The sequence below is a fragment of the Olea europaea genome, chromosome 1, assembly GCF_002742605.1.
Source record: "Olea europaea var. sylvestris chromosome 1, O_europaea_v1, whole genome shotgun sequence".
Taxonomy (NCBI): domain Eukaryota; kingdom Viridiplantae; phylum Streptophyta; class Magnoliopsida; order Lamiales; family Oleaceae; genus Olea; species Olea europaea.
In genome coordinates this window covers 24570735-24598629 of record NC_036237.1, presented here as the reverse complement: position 1 = coordinate 24598629, position 27895 = coordinate 24570735, and the positions used below count along the sequence as shown (strand labels likewise).

General features: G+C 30.5%; 1 protein-coding gene and 1 long non-coding RNA gene across 3 annotated transcripts; both read right to left on the bottom strand.

Annotated features, from left to right (window-relative positions):
• Positions 1 to 15104: 15104 nt before the first annotated feature.
• Positions 15105 to 21210, bottom strand: LOC111398162. The gene is made up of 10 exons (XM_023025101.1): positions 20937 to 21210; positions 20744 to 20843; positions 20540 to 20644; positions 20349 to 20426; positions 18991 to 19046; positions 18394 to 18451; positions 17373 to 17498; positions 17136 to 17231; positions 15905 to 15976; positions 15105 to 15406 (listed from the first exon to the last, which is right to left on the bottom strand). The coding sequence occupies exons 1-10, from the start codon at positions 21059 to 21061 to the stop codon at positions 15344 to 15346; spliced, it is 879 nt and encodes a 292-aa protein (XP_022880869.1). The 5' UTR covers positions 21062 to 21210; the 3' UTR covers positions 15105 to 15343.
• A 715-nt stretch (positions 21211 to 21925) lies between these two features.
• Positions 21926 to 24575, bottom strand: LOC111398152. Of its 2 annotated transcripts, none has more exons than XR_002703330.1 (2): positions 24148 to 24575; positions 21926 to 22846 (listed from the first exon to the last, which is right to left on the bottom strand). It is a non-coding gene; the product is annotated as an uncharacterized LOC111398152 (long non-coding RNA). The 2 variants fall into 2 exon arrangements; XR_002703329.1 differs by having other exon boundaries at positions 21926 to 22056; positions 24148 to 24571.
• Positions 24576 to 27895: the final 3320 nt, after the last annotated feature.

Below are 27895 nucleotides of genomic sequence, written 5' to 3'. Positions count from 1 at the left end.
TTGTGGTGTATTTATTAAAAAATATATTTTAATTGTAGTAGGATTATAATGTGGTATAGTAAGTAAATTTTGTGGTACTAATATAATTATCTCATTCTAAATGCAACAGGGAAATATTATTTCTAAAGTCAGGACTCTAGTGTTGTAAAATGCAAAATCTCATTAAAATTTCATTTTAATGAGCTCCAAACAAGGCCTAAGTAACTTTCACCTCTTATTTGCCCTAGACTTGAGAGATTATTAGCATAATTCGTATGGAATGCAGCTATGTTCAAAAGAAATTTATGCTTCTGTTAGAGCCTTATTTTTTAAAGGATCATTTCTTCTCTAACGCATTTTCAATTATACATTTTTCCAATAAAATAATTTTACACGTAAATTCACAAAAAAAAAAAAACACTACTTTTTAATGACATATTCTTCAGAAAATTACTACTACAAAAATTTTCTCCAAAAAACGAGCTCAAATAAACCTAAAGTCAACTGTCGATTAATCCAAAAAAAAAGTGCGGCAACAAAAGTCATCTTTCTAGGAAGAAGACATTTTTCTGCGTAGAGCAAATGTCACTAGCATCATGGCAAATCGAAGTATTTGGAAGTGGACAAAAGAAAGGAATGCAAATATATTTGGCAAATGTTTATAATTTGTTTACAACTTTTTATCCAAGCGTTTCATTAGATTTATTAGTATCAGTGGCGGACGCAAATATTTGGAGTTAATGGAGCACAATTAAATTTATTAAAAAGTTACAAAAAAATTTATATATTCTACAAAAACGCATACACATGATCACTGTCATAGATTCACAAATCTCATATATATGATAAATAATAATTCTCAAAGAACTTCAAATAATCTCACATGTATGATGAATAATTTTTTTTAAAGAATTTTCAAATTAAATATCACAAATGACAAAATAATTTCAACTCTCACTATATCAATTGTTCGATCATTTTTTGAACTCTATTTTAATTAAAAAGAAAAAAAAAACCCCAACTATCATTATTGTCCAATTCTAACTTTTGGTTCTTAAAAAATAATAAAATAATAAAAATAATAAATAAATCCAACTTGAAGCTGGTGGATCAAGTGACCCACTAGGACCTTGTGTAGGTCCGCCAATGACTAGTAACATTTAATTATCTATCAACTTATTTATATTTAGATCGGGTATAACAACTCCGTAACATGCAAGGAAAAAAATGGCAAAGAACTAATTTGAAGAACACAAAAAAGGCATAATCGACAAAAATAATTTGCTTAAGATTGAAACCTACAAAAATTCCTAGTTTTTCAAGAACCTAAACCTACCATTAAGGTAAAAAAACCAGAACTCAATCATGTCATGCAATAGCATGGTATAGTGTGATTCCATTTTACAATGGCATTTAGTCCACATTAAACTTAATAATTATGTCATACTAGTTAGAAAAATTGTCCAAAATAAGCATAAACATTGCAGTAAGTGAACACAAGGCCCTAAAATCTGGTTGGCAACCTGATTATAAAACTTAAATTGTTGAGCCTTGACTAGGGTTGGTTTTGGGTAGCTAATTTATTTTTTAAATAAAAGAAAACTTATTAAAGTTCGATTCCAAATTCACTCTGCAATTCTAGTTCAAAAGATCGAGAATAGGTCGAGCATCAATGTTGGGTCCAATTCAATTGAATTGAATCTTGTTAAAATGCCTACACGTAGTTTGTTGAAGCTACACGGATAATTCTTCGTGAACACCTAAACACTTTTTTTTTCCTTTCTTTCTTGAGCTTATCGCCATATGCATTTATCCCCAAATAACGCGGGGCAAAATATGAGGTCTTAACCGAAAGGTGGTCTCCATGGATCGCCTTGGCTAGGTAGAAAACGCTAAAAATGAGTCCGGTAGTCAGTGACCCGATAATTGTCCCTGATCAATGAATATCATCAAAATTGGACCATATTAAACTCTAAAATATCTATTAGTATGATCGATGACTAAGCGTTGCTAGCCAAAACATTTCGCGTTTTAAGTTGCATTACATCCATGGCCTAGAGTGAGGAGATTAACAACATATTTTATTAATTTGTACACTTATAAGATTACTATTTTCATAATTTCACGCTCAGTCTAAGTTGACATCAATTTAAATTGTAAACTAAAACAAAATTGACTCAACCTTTAGGCAAATTAGACCGTTGTCTAAGACCTCATATTTAGATAATATTTCACATACAAAAAATTTGCACTTCAACTAATTTTACGAACTTCATCTCCATGTGCTAAAATTTAACTTAAATAAGTTGTTCAAATTACATTTAGTCCTGAAACCTTCTCATGTTTCAAAATGACTATAGCTCAAAGAACCTACAATATCATCGTCACCGGCGGACCTACAGTTGGTCCCAATGGGTCACGTGACCCACTAAAGAATCCCAAACCGTCCAAATTCCAATCCAAAGAAAGCCATTAACCAAATTGAAATTCGACACAAGAAACCGTCCCACTCCCATTTCAATTCCATCTCCTGGCTCGACGGCTCCCAATTCCAAATTTTGAAGCAAAATCAAGCAATTCCATTCACCCCTACCAACCACTCCTGACCCGACTCCCTTCGTCGGCAATTCAACGACCACAAATGGCAAAACAAGACAGCAATACACTTGGAAATGTAAGGAAAATTTTCCCATTTTGTGCAATTTTATATTGGGATTCAATTTCTTATCCCTGTTTTGTTTGCAGCTTTTTGAATTGGAGAGGAAATACCTCTAGATAGCCTAAATAGATGGTAGGTTTGTAAGATTAGACAAAAAAATATAAACATTTGAACAATAGCCTTTTAACAATTATCTTTCCAAAAATACCCCTCATTGGGAAATTGCAACCAAAGCTACTGCAATGTATAAAAACCTTCAAATAGGTCCTCAAAGAAATATAGATAAAAAATCTTTAACAAATTTAAACCCAAATATTATACAAAATTTTATTGATCTAAAAAACGCAACAGAAGGTGAATTAAACTATTTAGAAGAAGATCTAAAAGGATTCTTTACAGAATATTTAGATCCAAAATTAAAAAATAAAAATGTTTCTATAGATAATAATACAATCAAAACAGAAAATGATATATATAAACTAATCCTTAATTTGAGAAGAAGAATTGAAGAACGAAAAATAATTATTGAAGAAAAAGTATTAATAAAAAATAGTGAATTTTATAAATTTTATTGTGATATTTTAAAAACTTATGAAGATTTTAATTGTCTCAAAAATATTAACCTCTCCGCTGCACACTCCGAAGAAATGGTATCAGAGCCAGATTACGAACCAAAAATAATGATGAATAGAGTAGATGAAGAAAATATAATTGAAGAATTTTTGAAAAAAGTTGAAAAACATAAAAAACCTAGTTATCCCTATTTACCTAAAAACACTACAAATGAAAATTTTGGAGATATACATAAAAGATTAGAAAATCTAGAACATAATTTACAAGTAGGAATGCTCTTTTAGATAATAAAAGTCTTAAAAGAAAAGATAGAATTATAATTAATCCACCACAAGATTTTAGGATAACACAAAAGGAAAATAATAAAGGGAAAAAACATGAAGAAAAACAATATATGATTACAGATGTAGAAGAAATAGAACAAAAATTCTTAGAATCTACAGGTGAAAAGTATGAAAAATATAAAAAACAGTTAGAAGAATTAACTGAAAAAATGGAAAATATAAAGATGAATACTAATCCATCTTCAAGTCATAATATAAAAGTAGAACTTAGTAGTGATGAAGAACAAGATTATCCTTATGGCACTATAATACCACTTAAGGATGGAATTAACCAATATAGAAAAACACAGGAAAGATACACATGTAAATTCGAAGAAATATACTATATATTAAACCAAGGAGATTATCAGGAAAATAAACCTATATTAAGATCTTATTTTACTAAGTTACCATTCTCATGGGGAATTAAGTTATTAAAAGAATATGAAAACTTATTACCTCTAGGAGAAGAGGAAGGAGTAGAAATAGATAGTTTTGGAAGTAGAATTGAATTTACAAAAAGAATGATAGACATATGGTGTAGAGAAGCTTTAGAAAATAAAAAGACATATAAAATAAGAAAGAACTCATTATATTGTTACAAAGATAATGGCCAAATTGAACAATTTGAATGCCATAAGAAGAAATATAAACCATATAAGAAATATAAAAGAAAATTCAAAAACTACAAAAACTTCAAGAAAAAGAATTTTAAACCACATAAAAAATATTTCAAGAAAAGAAATTGGAATAAGAAATTTAAACCAAGAAACATTAAAAAATGTAGATGTTTTATTTGTAATGAAGAAGGACATATTGCCCCTCAATGTCCTAAAAAGAGAGATTGACAAAATATAAAAACTCTTAGAATTTATAAAAAATTTCAGGAAGATAGTGATATAGAACCAATTGAATATTTTGAAAATCTAAGTAGTGAATGCAGTAGCATTTATGAATTAGATACAACCTCATCAGAAGAAGATTATGAGGAGATAATATATATGAATCAAGAGATACAACAATCAGAAATAGAAATAGAAACAACTGAAGAAGTTGAAGATTCTATAAAAGGTATAAATCAAGAGATTACCTTTGATATTAAAAAATACACAGGAATCACTAAGAAAATACTAGACCCACAAGAAAAAGATGTGTTCCATCAAGGATTCTTAGGAATTTTACCTAGAGTAAATAAAACAATTGTAAGTATGAATTATAAAGAAATGTCTATCAATATAGAAGATACTATAGGAAAAGTAAGGATTCCTATAATTACAAGAGAATAGTTAAAACAAAAATTATCCAAAATTCCAGAGAATGTAAGAAATAAAATGAAATGAATTGAATTAGGAGGAGTCCAGATAATGGTAAAATGATTCTTTAGAGAAGGTATGAATATACCAATAGAAATCTACTGTATGGACAATAGAATCTTACAAGATCCTATAGATGCTCTATTAGGAACAGTTGTAGGAAACTTAGTCTATCAAAAGATAATATTTACAGTAAAGCCAAATTATGCAATATCATTAAATGATGAAAATATTGACCAAAGTTTCAGTCTATACTATAGAATTGGAAACTTGAAAATGTTAAGAAGAAGTAAGGCTATTTGTATAAGCATAAAATCAATTTTTGCTTTTAGTACTAGCCATCATAACAATCTAAGAAAAATAACTGATAATATTATCATACATAAAGATTTTGAGGAATTAGCACAATATATACCTCCTAGAAAATACCAAGAACATGAAGTCACTATATCAGAACAGATAATGCTTGATTTCCACAAACAAGCTAGAGAAATTAATTCCGAAGGAAAATTAATAAGAAGAAATAGTGTCAGCTTAGAAGGAGATAATTTTATTACAAGATTTCCCTCTAAACAAGACTCTAGAATAAGCAGACTTAAGAATCTAAGTATTGCTGAACCATCAAGTTCGCAATATTACATTAAGACAAGATATGTAAATCAAGAAGGATATAAGAAGAATCTTCTTGTACTCATAGATACTGGAGCAGATAAAAGTCATGTAAATGCTAAATTTGTTAGTCATTTAATAGACTTTGAAATATCAGAACCTTATATATTTAAAGATTATTTAGGAAATAATCTTGAAATAAGAAAATATGTTAAGTTCCCCCTTATACTTATAGGAGAGGACCAGAAAGAATATACTAAAGAAATAATTCTATATAAAGATGAATTATATGGAGTAGATCGTTTACCTATTTTACTAGGAATGAACTTTTTTGAGAAATATAGTCCTTATAAAATTTGCCAAGGATATTTAAAAATAACAGTTGATGATAACCCAATTATCATATCAAGAATAGATGAAAATATGAAATCATTGTTATCATGGAAAGAGTAATAAGTACTAACCCCATGAGTCCATATATTGAAATTACACTTAATATAAAAAGCTATTGTAGAATTAAATTTCATACTTACTTAGATACAGGAAGTACAGTAAGCTTATGCTTACCAAATGTACTACCATCTGAATATTGGATATACAATTCAAAAAAGATTGTCACCGCTACAACAGCAGGTGGAAATAAGGTAATATATAGCAAATATGCTATGCAAGTACATTTTCTAATTTCCTTTAGAGAAGTATTTGTTGATACAATATACATGTCAACTACAATTGGATGTGATATTTTATTAGGACAAAATTTCCTATTAAAATATGCACTATTTACACAATATATTGATAAATATATGTTCACAACACCTTGTGCACATAAAATATTTACATCAAAAATAAATAAAGCTGTTACGATAGCATATACAGATATAAACCATCAGAGTTCCTCAACCCAGCGTGGTGGATGTTGGAGTACAGAAAAATTTAAACCAGTTACAGTCTTAAAGATGACAACAGAAAATAGGTTAGAAAAATTGAAAAAAGAAATTTCTAAAACATATTCTGAAAATCCGTTAGAAAAATAGAATACTGATAAAATAAAGACAAAAATAGAGTTAACCAATCCAGACACTATTGTTAGAGTCAAACCTATGAAATATAGTGTAGATGATCAAAAAGAATTTAAAGATCAGATAAAAGAATTGTTAGAAGCCAAGTTAATTAGGCCTAGTAAAAATCCACAGAGCAGCACAGCCTTTATGGTTAGAAAACATAGTGAGATAAAAAAGAGGAAAAGCCAGAATGGTGATAAATTACAAAAAATTAAATGAAATTATTAAATTTGATGGATACTACTTACCTAATAAGGATATCCTTATTAAACAAGTACAGAACAAAAAGATATTTTCAACATTTGATTGTAAGTCAGGATTTTGGCAAATCATGCTTACAGAAGAAAGTAAACCACTAACTGCATTTAGTGCCCCCGATCCTTTAGGACAATACGAATGGGATGTAATGCCATTTGGGTTGAAAAATGCACCACAGATATTCCAAAGGAGAATGGATGAGGTAATCAAACCAATTACTCATTTATGTATTGCATATGTAGATGATTTACTTATTCGTTCAAATAATATTGATGAACATATTGAACATCTTGAGAAATTTTGTTGTATTATGAAAAAATATTACATTACACTTTCTCAAAAGAAAGTTGAGATAGCTAGAACAAAGATAGAATTTTTAGGATTATTTATAAAAGAAGGAGAATTGCAATTGCAATCTCATATTGGAGAAAAATTTCAAGAATTTCCTGAAAAAATCAAAGATAAAAAACAATTACAAAACTTTCTTGGTATATTAAATTATGCTGAATGATTCATTGAAAATTGTGCCAAATAAAAAAATTATTTTCTTCCAAAATTGAGAAAAAATATTATGTGGTTTTGGAAAGAACAAGATTGTGAAAATATAAGGAAAGTTAAAGAAGAGTTAAAGGTATTGCCCAAACTTATAATACCACAAGAAGAATATTTTTTTATCCTTGAAACTGATGCTTCAGATTATTACTGGGGAGCAGTGTTAAAGGTGAAAAAGAATCATGAAGAATATAATTGTGAAAAAAGATTGTTCTTGTCCTGAGATACTTGCAGGTTATACATCAGGAACATTCAAAGAAGTAGAAACAAGATATGAGACGAATAGAAAAGAACTCATTGCTGTGAAAAGAGGAGTTCAGAAATATGAGGATTATCTATTACCAAAGAAGTTTTTGATTAGAACTGATAATACTCAAGTTAAAGCATTTTTGAAAAATAATGTTGATCCATCTATTACCAATAGATATATTATTAGGATACAAATTTGGTTCTCATATTTCAAATTTGATATTGAATACATAAAAGGTAAAACTAACTTTCTTCCTGATTATCTCAGCAGGGGTGGAGCTGGAACAATTAATGATGAAAATCCAAATATTTGAGATAAAAGTCTCCTATTTGAAAACACAAATTCAAAATATCCAAGATAGCCTTCGAGGCAAAAATATAGCCCTTGAGGCAGGAGTTACTTGTACCAAGTCTAGTATCTCTTCGTAGGGACTTGTGAATACTAGCGCTCTCCCCGAGGATAAAGGGAAAGAAAAGAAGGTAATAGAAACCCCTTCACAGGGAAAACTTGAACCTATTACTGGTAATAAAGATATTCAAGATATCAAAAGAGAAAGTAGCTCTTCACAGAGCCAAACTCAATCTAAACTTTCTATTGAAAGGATAGATCCAAAAAATATTGTCAAAATATGCCATGAAGCAAAAATTTCCAGAAAAGATAACTATGAAGAAGTAACACTCTTTATTGTTATTTTTAATATTTTATCAGATTGATATCTGGAGATTGGAAAGTGGATGAAAACTCTCCACTATTCAAAATACAACAAGATAAATTTGAGCACCAGCCAACTGGGTTCAAAATTGTTTTGAAATAAGAAATATACTTTGTATATATCCTAGCAAAGATCTCAAAGAGATAGCTCATCTTCCAACCAACATTAGGAAAGCTGTTAAAAGATATACTGAAATCGTCAAGACAACAAACATATATATCAGATTCCATTCAGCAACCATGGAATGGGATCCCGTTCTTGAATATATGCATTCATCGTTCCATGTGATAAAAATGGGACTTACAAATCAACATTTTTTACCAACCAATCGAAAGGTTGTTAAAAATAGATATCAAGATATTCTAAATATGATGCCCTACAGAAGAGCAAAAGGGTACAAAGAGATATTTGAACATGTAACTCAGATAATTACCGAGAAAGAAAAAATATGGATTTATCCATCTAAAGATCATATTATCTATTCCAATGCAAGGATGGCTACCAAGGAAGAAGATATTTTTTATCTCGACCATTTATTATCTGCAATTATTTCCAACCAAGTGCATGGATCAGAAGATATGGCTAAATAACTATGCAAATTACTCTGGAATTACAGTGATCACCATTGTGAATACTGTGTAGTTGAAGATATGAGTCAAGCATCTCTTAATAGTGAAGAATTCCCTGCAGAATTCTTTGATTCGAAAATGAAAAAGTGATGGTGACAAAAGTAGCCCTTTATCACTGCTTTAATAAAGAAATTTATTAAAGAAAAACTGTGACTACTAAAAGACAGAAAATGGTGCAAAAAAAGTCTCCATAATTGTGACTGCCCCCACCAATTGTTACAAGTGGCAAACAAACTCAAAATATAAGATATCTAATTTCAAAAAGAGAGGTCCACTAGCAAAAAGATAATGAAAAATTTCGGTGGAGATAAGATAGCCTAACTACCCAACAAAGAAAGGTGAAAAATACCTGTCAAGATAAAATTTCCAAAGGCTTCTATAAAAGGAGGCAAGGAGGAAGAAGGAGGACATTTCAAAATAGCTTATCTCTAAAACACTCAGAGGAAACACATCTTAGATAGATCTTTTGTAATCTGTATACACCACTTGTATTGAGAAAAATATTAGATAGCTTAAAGATAGAAAAGCGTGTAATAAGATAATCACTTATGGAGTTCTAAACTTCATAAGGTGAGTACCAAAGGTATGTAAATATAGTTTGTAAGCATGTACAATTTCAGTTTTTGAATATCAAAGTAAAGTTTGTTATGTTCAACAAAGCTTTCATAAAAGAATTTCGTTAAATTTCTCATGATTTCTCGGCAGTATAGATAGAGATTTTAAAAAGATTTTCAAAACTTTGATTTTGAATAAATGTTAGTCATGCTAAAGTACCCCTCTTTGATGAATGATTTAGAGAAAAAAGGTAGTTTTCTAATAAAATTGTAGCACCTTGTGTGTGAGTTATCTTTTAAAAATTTCGTTCCAAGTAAGAACTTGATTCTGAAAAGAGTTTGGATAGAGGTGAAAACAGAGACTCTGAATACTGTGAGATGGTGTCTGTGGTAACACGGCTAGTTCTCTAGAGTGAGAAATGCAACCTTAATTGAAAAGCCTTTTGCGGAAGCAGTTGTGGACCCAAATGATTACAAAAAACGTTTTAAATCTTTACTTGATTCAGAAGATTGATTAAGTACATGCAAAGCATCTATAAGAGCATACTGGAGGGAAAGCCTGTTTATTTCCACTTGATTACTGTAAGTTATTTACTTGTTTTTACATGCTCATACTTTAATTATTCTGATGAACAATTCACAAGCATCCACCTCCACTACTAATAATGATAATAATCTTATATTATTTTTAGATGAAAAAGATGTTTCGTTTTTACTTAAATTAGATGAAAAATCTGATGATATATTTCCTGTTGGTAAAGAAAAAATTGAAGAAATATATAAAGATACAGATTATAATTGTAGAAATAATATATGATTTAATTCTGTAAAAACTAGTAGAGAAATAAGAAAGGTAGAAGATATCATAACCAAACATAGAAATATACAAGAAGAAATTTCAGAAGGATTAGTTCGAGAATATATAATCAAGAAAGGTCAACCTATAATCTTTGAAGAACTATCTAGATACAAGAATATTTAAATGTGTTCGAAAGATTGAAAAATATAGATATAGGTCCTGATTGATAAATCCTTAAAAAAAAAATAAGACACATCTTACAAATAACTTTAGTAAGGGAAAAAGAGTATTTTTGATAAAAGAGGCCATTGTGTAAAAAGGGAACAATTTTCCAGCCTTTCTAAAAATTACCCCTTCAATTGGAGTTATGGCATCTGCGTCTTGGTGTTTTCCACTACTACTGCCTCTTGGTAATTTCATTCTTGATCACTACTATTTCTTGAAAGTTTCATTGTTATTTTCATCTGTTTTCTATTTGTAAAATTACATTTGGGGATTGGAAAATATAATTCTGCTACCAATACCATCATTTCATTCAAAAATGCAATTGAATAAATTTTTTTCTATTAGTTGAAATATATATTTGAAAATATCAAAATTGATGTAGCCCCTGTTTGAGCCACATTTTTACCTCATTAAAATGAAAAATATGACCGTTATCTATCACATCAAGCCACCATTTTTGAATTTCTATATCTGGTGTGGGGTCCATAACGGTTCTATTTTTCATTCTCATTTTCATTATAATGTGGCTCAAACAGGCTCGTAATTATAGAATGTTATCAAAGTATGAAAGTGTGTAAAGAACATTTGTAATAAGATATCGAATACATAAATTTTCTCGTAACTTATTATAAGTTATATTGTGTCGTACTAATTTCAAATGTCTGCGTCCGTCACTAATTATAGTTATGAGTGGTGCGTTTCAACCAATTAAACTATAAGCCCTTACAGATCTCTACATGCAATTCGCTCACTTAGGAAAGAGCTAATGGAAAGAGGAGGCCTCAATTTTCATTAATGTCCCATGAATTGAGATAATGCTATAAAAATGAAAAAAAAATAAAAAAATGAGAGATTTTTATTTTTGTATGACTTTGCAACAATGTTTGGCTTGGCAAAAATTGTTTCATTTACTTTGAGTTAAATATCAGAGTAGTCATAGCACCGTGAAATGCACTGCTAAAAATCTTATTGGACTAGAAGGTAAGTAAAGACACGTGATAGAGGTGACAGTGGACGTTTGTTAGACAAATAGTCCTACTGGAAAAAGACTATAGCTCAAAGATTTCAATTTTCATTTTTGCCACCCATGAATTAAATATAACGCTAAAATTGTAATAGTAGCAAATTAGCTAAATATGAATTTTCGCTTCTATCTTTCTCAAAATATAGTAAAAAAACTCAAAAAGAGAGTGGCAGTTGATAATTAAATGACACGGATATTTTTATAAGTCCTTTTCCTATGTGGGGGGGGACACAAATCATGTTTATGTCCAACACAACCATCGAACCGATCATTCGTTTTGAGTAAAAACTCAACCTGGAAACAAAATAAAAAAGGTTCGAAACTAACCCAAATCCAAATCAGGTTGGTTTCAAAGTATTTTTTTTCTAAGCCGACTATTAAAATCGAGGTTTTCTAATGTTGCCTAGTTTCCTTGTAAAACCACAAGGCTTTGGAATTTTCTAAGCTTTGGGGCTTCTTGGTCCTTTTACATCATTTAGACACGTGTGGCTTAATCATTGATGAGCCTATAGTAAATCTCATGTGCACCTCCTATTGAGTCGGTTGTTACTATCACAAAATTCCCTAAATCATCTTTCCGACAAACTCTTATAATTGTTTTCGTCCTGTGAAACCTTTCATGTTATTACACAATTAACAAGATGTTTGTATGCTACCCTTTCAGTAGACACATGACACCTTTAATGCTTTCGGTTATTATGGGCTCATTGATAGCACAACCAACTTGAATGTATTGGTTCGATTATGAAATTTTGATCTCAAAGATTTTGTCTTGCCTAGATGGAATTTGGGGTAGTTTGGTGCCAAAGTGATAAGTGTATGTACACTTATCCAGGCCAGTAAATTGGAGTATTTGTTAGTGATTTGATAGCTTAATTATGTGTTAATTATGTTCGTTAGGTTGAACTCAATGCAAATTGGTGAAGTTAGAAGAAAGAAATGAAAAAGAAGCAAATATGAAAGAAATTCAAAGTATGGGGAGCAAAATGTACATATCCAATGGTCGATTTGGACTACAAAAGATACTTTGAAAATTGATAGGAGGCAATTGAATGCAAATTGAATTCAAAAAGGAAAGGGATATGATCAGAATGTTAACATAATCAACTTTCAATGACATAAGATATCTTCCAGATTTTTGGTCAACTTGAAACCCATTTTTGGGATAGAAAACATTCGAATTGGAAAAATGTACTTCAAGAAGAATTATAGATATTTGAATTAGCTTTCCAATACACTTTGAATCACCTTAATCGAATACTAAAAGAGAAAGTTATGACTAAAATACTTAATGTTGTGCATAGACAAAATCATGCACACGCAAAAGCAACTTTTCTTATTTGATTAAACTCTTTTGGAAAGTAATTTGGATGTGAATTTTAACCTAATTTCATCGAATAAATACAAGACATGGGCAGCAATGAAAAAAAGAACTCTCTTGCATCTTCATACACAATAGTTTTATCAAATTTATCAAGAACAAGAGGCCAAATACTATATTTTGAGAGAGGAAATCAAGCCATACCAAGGAATTGAAGTTCAATTACATCAAGATTTTGAAGAATTCAATTTTGGACTTGAATATCAACATCTTTTGTGTTCTTTCATGATCCGTGTGATATTTTTCTATTATTTTTCTTGTAATTTATATATTAATATACTAGGCTAGACCCACTTTTGTATTGGATGAATATGAACTCTTTTGTTTATTTATTTTAAATTCAAGACTAATATTTTAGATTAATTCTTGCGTTTCTTGATTAATTTTGCTTACCCATTGCATTATTGAATTGATTGGCCACCAATTAGATAATTAGTTGCTTATTGTAGTATTAAAAGACTTACAATAAGTTTACAACGTTGCAAAATTAACATATGAGGAATAGATGTTAGAAATAACATTTATTACTTATGCAATCATTAGATAATCTAAACTTTAATGCGTTCTAACCATTTGAATTCGGCTTAGGAATATAATCGAGTCATAGTTGAGATATATTTAATTTGTCTTAAAAAAGAAAATTATATATCATAGTTTTATCCATTGTCATGAACACATGAACAGAACTAAATTATAAATCAAGAATTAAAATAAATAACAATAGGCAGAGTTAAAATTCAATACAATCATCCATGGTTTAATAAAAACTAAATTTTTATTGCTTTCTTAGATTTAATTGAAATCCAGGAATATAATCGAGTCATAGTTGAGATATATTTAATTTGTCTTAAAAAAGAAAATTATATATCATAGTTTTATCCATTGTCATGAACACATGAACAGAACTAAATTATAAATCAAGAATTAAAATAAATAACAATAGGCAGAGTTAAAATTCAATACAATCATCCATGGTTTAATAAAAACTAAATTTTTATTGCTTTCTTAGATTTAATTGAAATCTCTATTTTGTTTTACATAATTCGAATTCCATACATAAATAGTAAACTTAAATTGAAATTTATTCCTTGTAAAATGATACTCTCAACTCACTAAATATATTACTTATCAACGATTTTGTACGCTTGCAGATTTCACATGAATACAAAGCTTGCAATGGTGATGAAACATATTCAATAATGGCTAAAGTGATAATAAAGATGTCACGTTTTATGTTCTTTGTAGAACCAGGAGCATATACAATGTTATATGTGCATAGATTGCAGTTATTATTCTTATATTATAAAGTTGTCGTTTAGGTTACAGAAAACATGAAAACTTGCCACGCAATCCAGGTTGATAAGAACCGTAACACAGATATATTAGTAAAAATAGTTTGGCGATCATTTTTTGGATGAAGCGTGGATTAGGGGTAGCAATCGGGTTCGTCCACGAAAAAGCCCGAGCCAACCCAGCTCGAGACTCGGAGGCACCCAGCCAATGCTCGGGCCAAACCCCATTTTAAGGAGTCGGCTCGAGCCCGAGCTGACCCTCTTAAATTAAAAAAAAAAAAGCCAAAAAAAATAAATCTCCAGGCTACCTATTGAGGTAGCATTTAACCGACAGCTTATGTTTGGCAGCTATTTTGTTGCCAAACAGGCAGCAAAGGGAAAAAAATAATAATAATTCGAGCAGGCTGAGCTCAGCAAAACCCGAGCCGAAAGCTCGAGTCGGCACCCAGCCAATGCTCGGGCCAAACCCCATTTTAAGGAGTCGGCTCGAGCCCGAGCTGACCCTCTTAAATTAAAAAAAAAAAGCCAAAAAAAATAAATCTCCAGGCTACCTATTGAGGTAGCATTTAACCGACAGCTTATGTTTGGCAGCTATTTTGTTGCCAAACAGGCAGCAAAGGGAAAAAAATAATAATAATTCAAGCAGGCTGAGCTCAGCAAAACCCGAGCCGAAAGCTCGAGTTGAGCTTAAATTTTTAGGCCTACCTTTTGCTTGACTCGACTTGGGCCAAAAAAAGCTCAACGTAAAAAAGCCCGAGCCCGGAGTTTCGACTCATTGACACTCCTAGTGTGGATGGACGAAGCTTTTAAAATTACGAAAACTAAGAATTTGGTTATTTCCAACAGATTCTATGAGATCCATAACTTTTTCCTTACTTTTTAACAAACTTTTAAAAAATCATTCTCACTTGAATAAATCTCTCCCAAAAATACGATAAAGATCTTAAAATGAACTAACAAGCAAAAATTAATCGAGCACCAAATGTTACTGAATTCCCTCACGGCCAGTTTGAAATTCTTGTGTATTCTGAAAACTGTTTCTGAGACTTTGTATTGTCTTACTATTACAAAATTTACTGGGCACGAATGAAACAAATTCCTCGTAAGCAAATCGCTGCACCATCCCCTGAATAAACGCGGATGTTCTTCATCTGTAGTATGATGCTAGAACATAAAGAAAGAGTGCCGTGGATGCAGTTATAAGCAATTCCTGCAAAATAAATAAATCAATCATATCTATCAATCCAGATCAACCTCAAGGTAGAAACACCAGCGTGTCAATTTGAATGAAATATGGCATATTAATCTCTCCTTCCGTAACAATCCTAAGAACACATTATTGGTGCATCGTTCCTACAATACTAGATTAGACTAGATTGCAATAAAAATATTAATCAGAAACAGAAAATCACTTATTAAATTTATGGGTCAAAAGAATTTCACTGTACATCCCAATTTGTGCATCGAAACATAAATTCTAAAGATTTATTTGTTACACTAGTACTATATTGGATAGAAGTTCTAATTTCAAAATTCAGTCTGTAAGGACAGATTCGATTAGCTACACCACCACGAAAGAATTCCTAACTATCACGTGGATTAATAGTTTGGAGATTTGGGGAATCGGATGATTTTATCATATTACACAGATTGTATACATCCAGATGTAAAGTTCGTCTCTTTTATGACGGTAGAAAATGGTTGTTACCTGGTTGTTGTACAGGAAAATGGGTACATAACCAACAGAAAATTCAATGACATTTAAGAGGCCAGTGTATCCCTGCAATTAAACAATAAAAAAAAGTTGTAAATTGAACTCAACACGACCAGTTATGATACAAATGATAGACGACTAAAATTTGAAATTGCAAACATTCTGTATCTGGAAGGGAGAAAAAGTAAGCCATCTAGCTTGGGAGTATCCACTCTCCTTCAAGGTGACCAAAATAGTATGCTGTACATTGCGCTATAGAGGATCTACTAATTTCTTCATATGTCTAAACATACAAGATAATTATTTCCCTTAGAGTATCTCCAAGAAACTTTTTAAATATGAGACGATCTCTATTTTAAAGAGTCAACCTTTAAAATTATACTCCAAGAAAATGCTTTTTATTTTAAAAAGTCAACCTCAAAAATTATACTCCAAAAGACTCTTTAAATTAACATTTAATTTAAAGAGTGAGTTTGGCCCTCCAAATTCACTCTCTATAATTAAGCCCCCGATTGGCCCCATTAATTTTGATTATATTGGGGGAATAGTATTTTTTTGAAAAATGGATGATTGTAAAAGAATGAAAAGTTTTTACTTTGCATGTAATGTTATTTTATTGAAAATTGTGTGGTTGAAAAAAGAAGAGAAAAAAAATTTATTTAATTTGATGAGATTTAATGAGGGCCAAACAGAGACTAAATACATTCAAGGTATTTCAATTTTCAAAGAAAAAATAATATAATAATTTAGAGGAAAGCTAGTAAAGGAAAAAGATAGAGAAAAATAATAAATATTTGTTTAGAGTAGCAAAACTTACTTTAAAATTTTTACTCTTTAAATTTATTGATGCTCTTCAAAAACAAAAAGCCTCTTGAAGATGATCTAAGTATGACCTTTGTACCATAACCAAGGGTGGGTTTTGTAAATTGGATTAGACTGGATAAGAATTAATTTAGTCTAGTCCAGGATTTGGTATAAATTGTAGTTAACTATCATGGAAACAGCAACAAATGAAATTAAATTGCTACGTTAGAAAACAGTGGACCCTGGTATCCCAAAGATAAATACAAAATCATAATCATACGTGGACTTAACTAGTGACGAACTCCCTTATTCAAAAATTAATTAGTATGCTTTATTAAAAGATAATTAAATTCGGGGTGTTACACTATTACTATTCTAATTTGGACTATCTGGAGCAAATGAATAAAACTGGATCACATACCAAAGATGCAAAAGCTATACAACTGAAAACCAATGCCAGAGATCGAAGTAACCTTTTTCCCATTCGCAACATTCTCCCATCATCCTCACCATCTTCCTGCAGCAGAAACCACCGTGTAAGTTCAATATTTAACAATCTTAATAATCACTTGATCCTTGCATGAACAAATAAGAACTACTTTGAACAAAAAAAATCATTAAAGATTCAAAAGCATTACGAATTACATTTACAACTTACTGAAACAGTAGATGATGCAGATGGTTCGAATGCCTTTAACTTCTCAAATATCCGATATACAAACACGAAGGCCAAGAACTGTAATGGTTTATATTCAGCAGAACGTTTGATAAAAATCCAAGCTGTCTGCAGGAAGAGAAGAAAGGATATAGTAACCCAAATTGTTTGCATGAAAATCAGCAATATTAATTAGCATTCATTAAGAATCTGACTCATTATCCCTTTTTACATGATTCATACATTTACATGGTAGAAAACTTAATGCCTTACAATCTTAATGAGCATAATTAACTTTTTCAAGAACAAAAATAAATTATTTTATGAAATAAGATTCTGGTTCATATAAAAGTCATTTTTTGTTTCAGACCCTTGAAAATTGATGCAATAAATCACGAAAATGAGGAAAATATGAATAGGTTTGCACTTTGAAGTTTGAATTAAACTTTGTCTATCTGTTGAAACATAACCTATCACATGCTGACCATAGCTGAGGGTCAATATTCAACTAGTGTAGCAACCTATCAGGTAATACATGTACTGAGCTCTGGACTCTTGCACACATCAATAACCTTAGAGATTGGCTATTATTGAAATGCCACATAAAAATTGTATCTTGAATCAGGTTTATAATTTCTCACTTTATTTAAATTCTTAAGAGGGAAAATTAAAAATTGGAGTCTAGGAATGGAAGAATTAAAATATATTTGGTTACACACGCACACATAAATGAACGTGCTAAGTAAGGAAAAGAAGACCATTAAGAGGGTATTTGACACCCATTTTTATGGAAAATGTGTGGATGAAAAATAAGAAATTTTTTTTTATTTACGCGTAATATTATTTTAATGAAGAATGTGTGGTTAAAAAGAAGAGAGAGAAAAATGCATTTTGAAAAAAATGAGAATCAAAAAGGTCTTAAAGAATGCAAGGAGCTAGAGTTTAAGATCCCGATAATTGCTAAGTAAAATGGATTCAGTGCTCTGCCACCATGTACTCTATCTGATAAAAGTTTTCTACTTACAAATACAGCCGATATTGCCATGTTGATTCTTATATCTTTGACATCTGACTTGGTGAACCTGAGGGCATCACAATTATCAGTTAAGTAACATAATCACCAAAAGACCCACAAAAAGGCATTGAAAAGTGATTTCAAGATTCCTAGATAATAAATTTGAAAAAAAAAGATGAAATTAAGAAAATTGTGAATACAAAATTGAAACATTAAATTCACTTCCAACCATGTAGACAAATCAACAAAAATATAGATTAATACTACGAGTTCTCAGGAGAGAGCCCAATTGAGCAGTTGTAAGCCATATATACGCCTCCATTGCACAAAAACAGAAAAGAAAAACAAATTATAAACTTGCAATAACAGGGTACATGCATGCAATGGATGGGTTACATGAGGAACTGTCACATCAATATATCACTACTATAACCGATAATGAGATATGAACGCTTGAATACTGTACTTGATATGGAGTTATAATTAACATTATATAGAAGCTTGCAGACAGCATGGTAGAGAATATAGAAATATCAAATGCAAATGATACAGCAAAACCATTAAAATTTAAACAATTCATTGGAATGAACTGATAAAAACTTATACCTTGGGCCCCATGGTACAATTGGCTGCTTATCAGCATACTTTACATCCTTAGAAACCTGAACTTCATTTAAGATAACACAGAGGGAATTGATCAAGTCACAGATTTAAACAGATGAAACATTAGGTCACTGATTCCAAGGGCAACTAATGAACAACTGGAATGGACGTCAGAATTTGCTTACTAATAGCACCATGATACTTGAACCACAAAAATTCATAGTAGCTCTAATCTCCATCATAGCGAGTTAAAAAATTGCACTGACACGGTCAAAAAGTATGACAGGTAAACTTCCTTAAAATGACCAAAAAGAGACCCACATGTTACTTCCATGGCTAAATGGCTAAATTATTTCTGTTTATCAGTTAATAATCATAGGTTTGCTTGACTTATTTATTTTCTCCAAGGGTTTTTGATCGTCGTAATTAATACAGTTCCTAGTCAGTGGAGTTTTATCAAAAAATAAAAATATGCCCGTAGCTTCAACACAGTAAGTAGCCTTTTATCTGGGGGAATTGACAATTGGAGAACTGATGGAAATAGAAATATTTTTTTCATGAGGTTCAAGGTCTCAGAAAAACCAGTTTTTTTATTCTTTAATCTTGCAGCTCATCTCGCCTTTCCATATTTTTGATAATGAAACGTTGGATTTTATTATTGATGAAAAAGTTTCAAGCAAAGGAACCATTTCTTCATGAAAACCTTTTCACAAACATAAACTCCATTGACATTCTTTGCTTATCCAGCTTAAAGAATGAAAGTGAAACACTGCATTCCCACTTCTCCCACAAAATTCTGAATTTCATTGATTAAGAACAGCTGGCATCAGCTTTCTGCTTCATAAACATGGGTGCATGTTTCTCTTGCTGCCATAAGCACACCTAATGACCTAAAAGTAAAAAAGCCGACATGTTGGATATACAAGAGCATAAATAGTATACTGCTGCAGTTAAACTTAAATTAAGAAGGCAAAAAAACTATTTATAAGGGTCTCATGCCATCTTGCTACAAACCATCCCTACTAGGCTACTACATTCCACTGCCGAAGTACTCTGGCTCCATTACTTGATTCCGAAGTAACGTCTTACAGCCAAGGAAGTCAAATAGCAAACGAGTCAATAGAATGCCAAGATGCAGGAAACTACCCTCTTTCAGGAAATAATTACAGTATTTTAGATGCCAACTCATCAACATTATATGACATCTATCACATTAAAAAAAACCGAGCAAACCTTATGCCAAGCATTATTAAATGTCATACAATGGAGCATTGACAATTTTGTTCATGATGCTATAATTTTTCATCAAATCCAGAACATCCAGAGAAAAAATAAAATAAAATTTAAACCATTTATCATACCTTAAATGAACCAAATGTCTCACCCTTCTTCCGTTTCATTAATTGTGACATCATGATCTTGTCATAAGCTTTTTCCAACTGAAAATAACACATTTTCCAATATCAGACATCTTGAAGAAGTCTGCACATATCATATTTTATACATCACCATACATAAATTATATACATCAGGGCATAAAAAAAAAACCTACTCGAGCAGCGGCTGCATCATCCCCTCTCCTCTCAGCATCCTTCCGCTTTTTTGTGTACGCTGCCTTTACCATGTCGAATCCCTCCAGGGCATTTACACCAAGAATCTTGACAATATAGTAACATGAGCGGGTGTGAGCTAAATTACACTAAACAGGAAAAAAAATATATATTTATATATTTTACCAAGCGGCAATCTAGAATACCTCATACGGATTAGAATCGTTGTTTGAACTAGAACTTCCGGCAGCTGAGGATGCAGCACATTTCACCCTTACGTTATTCGGTGGAGATAGTGTGGGCAACCTGAAGAAACCAGTATCCTAAATTCCATTGCTAAATTGAAAACGGAATAAACAGCCAGGACGCAAAAAAGGAAAACTATTAGTAAATAATTACCTGGGAAATTGATGGGATAATCCGGGAAATCGAATTGAATCACCTTTGAAAAATTTGTTCATCGGAGCGTATCGTGTAGGGATTTTTGGAAATTGGATTAGGTTTGACGATACTGAGAAGGCCATTGATTGATTAGAAAGTTAAATTTGAGGATTTCGTTAGGGTTTTGGAAGGTTTTATCGTATGTAGCTGAATAGCCGTTGGTCGCTTCGTTCTCTACCTTATTTTGGCTGCAATTTCAGTGCTGATCTTCAAAACTAAGGGGATGTTTTAGTTTTGAATTAGTTTTATGCTTTGAGTACTTGTTTTGAAATGATTGAAAATATGTTCTCTCTTATCATTTTAAAAAATTGTTTCTTAAATTATAAAATTGAAAAATACGTTTATTTTGAAATTTTTAGAATAATTTTTTATAATATTTTATTCAAAAAATCTGATTATTCAATAAATTTTAATAATTTATTAATGTTAATATAGTATTAAACATAGTATTGGTAGAACTTTATAAAATTATTTCATGTTAGCTGTTGAATTTTATTTTTATTTTGAACTAGTAACCAACTTTCATTTTTGTTCCAATTTGGCCATTATACACGTTTCCGTGATTAAAACTAATGACTCGTCCATATTCCACGGATTGTTTGAAGTTCTTAAAATCAACTCCATTTGTAATTATTTTTCATTTCCATCACTACGAAAGCAATAAAAAATATACAATAATGAGTAGCAAATTTTACCTTATTTTGAGTCAGGACAATAGTTTTTAATCGTGCATAAATACAGAATGACCAAACCAATCGAAACATAAACATAAATCGAAATTCAATAATATGAAACATGTTCGTGAAATACAAAATTTGTCTTGATTGAAATCTCAAGCGTACAAATTACTTTAAAAGTCTATAGTTCTTTTGAGGCAAATAACACATTTAATGCTATTATACTCACAATCAAGATCATATCCAAAAAATTAACATCCTCTCTATTCCTTTTTTTTTTTTTTTGGATGTATAATAATAAAAGGTACAGTGCTCAAACAATGTTAACTAACACCAATAGCCGCCACTGGCGTAGGTTGCAATATTGTCCTATTCCTTGAATCTCATTGCCACATGCGAACCTGCTAGATAGAGAACTCATAACATGTATAAAAAGAAATGAAAGATGATTGTCAAACTCCAAAAGAGAATAACAACATACATAAGATCAAATTACAAATGGAAGATCCATCTTTTGAGTTGCAAATGGAAGATGAAATTGAAAAGACACAGACTAAACGATGATGGTTTCACCAAGCAAGAGTTTGAAATATATGATTTTACAATATATTTAATCAATAACTCATCTAAAAGGATACATAGGAATTAGTGAATTAATTAATACATCCAACAAGCCCCTTCCCGTCAAAGGCTTGACATAAATGCTTGGCGGTAAAACATGAACCCATGTTGAAATAAACGACAGCTTATGCTAGTAGAGATAAGAAGAACTTATCGATATTTATATCTTCAACATGCTATTGCATAAAAATTTTCAAAAAGCAATCATATTCTGGTGAGGCAGAACCAAATTATATATTCTCAATGGCCCAGGCCTATAGTTTGAAGTAAATTAGAATTACTTAAATATATTAGACAGGATAGTGTGGTCAACAAACTCAACGACATTAATCCAAGCCCAACTAGAAAGGAACCAAGCGACTCATTCTAGAAATAAGCAAATGCACAACAGCAATACCAATCCAGTAATTACTCATTCTATAGACTTTACATGCTCAGGATCAGGTTCGTCCAAGCTCAGCTTATAGAGTTCAAGCCTTGTTTCCGGTATAAAGCCCGAAGCTCAGTCCACAATAACTCATTGACTTGATCATAGCTATCGTGCTAGCCCCATGATTCTAACATGCAACACTACCAACAAGCATAAAGCCAAACGATATTACCATTATATGCACTTCATACAGTTCATAAACAAAATAATAACCTGTCCATCCATAAGCCAACCACTGAAAACTAATAACTCCAATGTTAAACAAATTTTCAAAAGCTCCCAGGAAAGAAAAAGAAGTTTCAGAATTTATACTCATGAAAGCTTTAACTTATGTTCACAGAACCTCTGATTATCTTATGTATTCATTACATCCCAATGCCTCATCCCCCCAGTGGACCTGACGTGTACCAATAGCATTCACTCTTCCATGAACTGCCATTTAAAAATCATTTACACCAGAAGAAAGAGAAACTCATAAGTAGTTCTAATGAAATTAGAAGGTAAAAAGTGATTGTTACGAGGAATTACAGGCTTTAGCAAATTAATAAGAACTTAGGAAGCCATTCTGAGAAGTCCATAAGGGGTCCTAGAAATCTGTTTTATGGTTTCAATGAATTGAAATGTGCAAAAGAAGCATGATATTCTTTTGGCTTGGACCTCAGTAAACAATAAGATGTTAAAACGTAAAAATAACCTCGTCTCCTTGACATGTGAAATGTGCAGCAACATATTGGAAATTAAAATTCGTTGATATATTTTTTTTCTTTTTTTAAATTTGTTATAAATCAATTAGGATAATCAAGGGAGAATAAGCGACCAACCAGGCCAAAGTGCAAAAGGAAGTTCCTTTTGCCCACTTGAAATCTTTGAGATGTTATCTTCATCAATACTATGAACTCAGGACAAAGATATTGACTAATGGTATGAACATTAAGGAGCCGTAGGATGCAGTTAAGCTATATGCAAGTTCGAAGTAATAAAAAAATTTCGAGAATGAATTGAGTACAAAGATGAAGAATGAAAAAAAAATAAAAATAAACAAATGCAAACGAGAATTTATACACTGGACAAAGTGCAATAACCAATTCTTTAAGGAATAGGACACACTTGGACTATGAAGTTCCTTTACATATAAATTCTTTAAGGAATAGGGCACAGGATTTCATTGTATTGAGACTATTACTGATTATATTGATTTTTAATACGGATTTCTTCCTATTTTCTTTCTATTTATGTCTTTTCCTCTCTATGTTACGTCTTGCATCAGTAACATCTATTCCAACTCAGATTAAAATGTATCCCATATTCAGCAAAAACAACATTAGACCCAAACTCAGGTCTAGAACCCAAGACCAAAACCAACAAACAGATTTCACACATCAAAGTTTCCCAAACTTGTGTAATTCACAAATCCAGCCGATAAAAAATGAAGAGAACTTACATTTTTCCAACCCCCAAATTTGATTCTACTCCAATAAGCTCACCCGATTTCTGGACGAAATTGTGGGTGACCTATGGTAGAACTAGATGCGCCTAGTTGAGAAGAATGTTGTGGTGGTGCTCCACGATCGAGAGGGTCGCCGGATGTGAAAGTAAATGAGGAAAAATCGTGACTACACTCACGGTTTTGGATTGGGATTAGTGCTGTTTCCAGCGGTCTAGTAGGCAGGCGATGGTCGGAGGTTGTAGAGCAAGGTGAGGAGGTGCCGATGGTGTATGGGTCCGGCGGCTTGGGGGCGGGTGGTGGTTGTTATTGATGAAGAGAGGCGAAGGATTGGTAGCTCAAGAAAAAGATGCAGAATTTTGGGGAAAATGGACCGTTTCCCGTGTGTTCATGTTCTGCGTGTTTTGGCTTGAAAATGCTCAAAACGTCATTTTTTGACGTTTTGAGTTTTCAATACAAATAATTTTTTTGTTTTCTAAAATTCATTTTCGAAAATAAAGAAGAGAATGTGTTTTTACTATTTTGAAAAATCAAAAATAGAAAATGGATTGAAAACAGTAAAGAGAACATGCCCTAAATTTTTGTTAATTTATCATTAAAATAAAGTAATTTATTTGTTTTTTAGCTTTTCAATTATAAAATAATATCTGAAACTTAGCTCCCATTTGGCTTTCATTATTTGAATTTATAATGAAGGGAATAATATTTTTTTGAAAATTATATGGTTGAAAAATTTTCGATTTGAGTGTAATATTATTTTATTGAAGATTGTTTGGTTGAAAATAAGAGAGAAAAAATTAAATTGAATTGAAGAGTTTTAAAGGGGGGCAAACGGGGGCTTATTTGACAACTAGTAAGATGCACGTGAAATGCTGTAATTGAGTATATAATAGCATAGAAAAAATATGATGATAATTAGTCAAACTTTGTCTTTGTTGCTACTTGATAAGTTTTAGAGATGGGATATGAGTACTTTTTTTACCGGTAAATGTAAAATTTTATAGATAGAAAAATTCAATAGAAATGCACGGAACAAGGTAAATAAAGATTCATATAAACATTAATAAAGCTTGTACTAAAAAATAATTATTTGTATTATAAAACGAAAAAAATTAGAAAGAATTTTAAATTGAACAAAAAATTATTTAAAATATGAAGGAAAAATAATTTAAATAAACTTTCAAAAAAAATTAATAAATTAAACAAAAGAAAGTTATGAAAATTAAATAAAGAATATATAAAAAAATATTTAATTAAAATTGAAAAAAGTAAGTCATATAATAAAGACAAAAAAATTTTTAAAAAAAATAAATAATTATTTACAATATGAACAAAACAAATTAAAATAAATAAATAAATGAGCAACATTGATAATTTCTCCGTGTGATGGAGAGCTTCTCTCCATAACACGGAGAAAACCACGGGGAAAACTTTCTCTGTGTTATGAAGAGTTCTTCTCCATTTCTTCGTGTTATGGTGTTATGGAGAGTTTTTCCAGGATCCAATTTCTCCATGTTACGGAGAAAAACTTTGGTGAGAACGTGATTGAGAGTTTCTCCATTTTTATTTTTCCAATTTTGTTTTGCTCGTATTATAAATAATTTTTTTCGATTTAAAATTCTTTTTAATTATTTTCTCTTTATGATAAAACTTAATTTTTTTCAATTTTAGTTAAATAATATTTATACATTCTTTATTTAATTTTCCTAACTTTCTTTTGTTCTTTTATTTTTTTTTTGGAAATTATTTTAAAATTTCTTTTTCTTCATATTATAAATAAATTTTTTGTTCGATTTAAAATTCTTTTTAGTTTATGATAAAACATAATTTTTTTAATTTTAATTAAATAATATTTAATTTTAATTTTAATTATATCAATTTAATTTCAAAACTTTATCATAATTTTTTTTCCTGGAAATTTTTTTGTGTTCTTAAATTTGTTAAATCATTTAGTTTGTTTATTAGTATATTGTTATAAAATGATAATTACAATTCGCCTCGCTTAATTATTTTAGATTATACTTTATTTCACTATCTCTTGTTCAATGTTCTAATATTTGAATTTTTACAAAATGAAATACCATCTAGATGCAGTTAATAAGGATAGTCCTTAAAATTAGGATTCTTGATTTTAGTCATTATTTTTATTTTTTCCATTTATGAAAAAAAAAATCATCTCAAATATTTAGATAATGAGTGAATATAACATACATTGATCAAAATTTAATTATTATTGATTAAATTATTAATGTTTTTCTATAATTATATATAAAATATATTCAATCCTTTTATCATATTAATGGAATAAAACGCGTCATTTTGCCATTCAACGTAGAGAAACGATATCGTTTTATACTATAAATTCAATGAAAAATGGACAAATAAATTTTTTATTAGAAAATGCTTAAAATAAAGAAGAAAAAAGAAGTCTTGGTTGTGTGGGGAAGTAGAGTAAAGAGCGTGAATAGTTGTGTGAAAAAATAGTAAACACAAAGAGAAGAAGGAGAAATGAAAACGATTATTGCATGTAAAAGGTAATAAAGAGAAATAAAAATGATGGTTGTGTGTGAAAGTCAATAAAACAGTATAACGTTTAAAAAAGAAAAAATGACAAACAGTAATTGGACACGACTCCACAGAAACGGTACCACAACAAATGCCTGATAAGTAAATTTTTTAAGCTTAGAAAATATGTTAATAACTCTATAATAATTTTTTATTTTCAAAAGCAATAACTCCGTTAACTCTCGTTAATAACTCCAAAATAAATAGTATATCTTCTAATATTATTCGGATTTGTTACTTAGCTTCCGTTTGTTTCTCATTATTTGACCATTAAAATAAAAAATATGACAATTCTATCACTTCAAACCACCATATTTGAATTTCTATTTTTTGTGTAGGTTCGTAACAGCTATATTTTTCATTCTCATTCTTACATTAATGGGAAACAAACGAAAAATTAATTACTTCACCAGATAATAGGGCTGCCCAATAAAAATCATGGAAATACAAATCGAACCAAACTCGTACGTTCGAATGATTTTTTCCCTCAATTTGAATCAAATCGTTTTAAAATGGTTTTGTTTAAGTTTCGATTTTAAAAAAACTTTACAAAATCGAACCGAGTTGTTTTTTAGATTTTGGATTAAAATTTTAATTTCATTAAATATAAATTTTATAGTTTCCACTTTAAAAAAAATAAAATCAATTTAGCAATGCAAATTATAATTTGCCCATTGAAATAATCCAAAATTATGTTGAAAAGGCACCAAATTCAAAAGAAAAACGGTAAAAAAACGAATCCCCAACGGTCATTTTGTATAACTATGGGACCGCATGGTTATAGCTCATGCAGTCGCATGGTTATAATGCAAGTGGCCCTCCCAGTTTCGGGAGGGCCTCATGCGGCCGCATGGGCTTAACCCGTGCGGCCGCATGGTTAAGCCCAATTTTTTTTTTTTTTAAATTTTAAACAACTAAAATTCTAACAATCCCCCACTTGTTCAAAATCAGTGTCTATCAAATAATCAAATAATCAACACTTATGCATAAAAATTAGATATCTTTTCGATTTGAATCTATTCATAGTGTAAATCTCATAAAGTATTATCAGAATTCCAAGTAGCTAAAGTGCTTTGAACCAGTTATTCTTTGTGACTATACCGATGAGATCACACACACAAGTGTTAAACTTTTCACAAGTTCCTCTAACTCGCTTAGTGCTAATATGGCCTTGCACTTA

Excerpts from the sequence above, each read along its gene's own strand:
- LOC111398162 (XM_023025101.1), bottom strand. The coding sequence starts at position 21,061 with ATGGCCTTCTCAGTATCGTCAAACCTAATCCAATTTCCAAAAATCCCT. Across the intron at positions 17,232-17,372 it reads CTGCATCATCTACTGTTTCA|GAAGATGGTGAGGATGATGG; the intron begins GTAAGTTGTAAA and ends TTTCTGCTGCAG. Across the intron at positions 15,407-15,904 it reads TTTTCCTGTACAACAACCAG|GAATTGCTTATAACTGCATC; the intron begins GTAACAACCATT and ends TTTATTTTGCAG.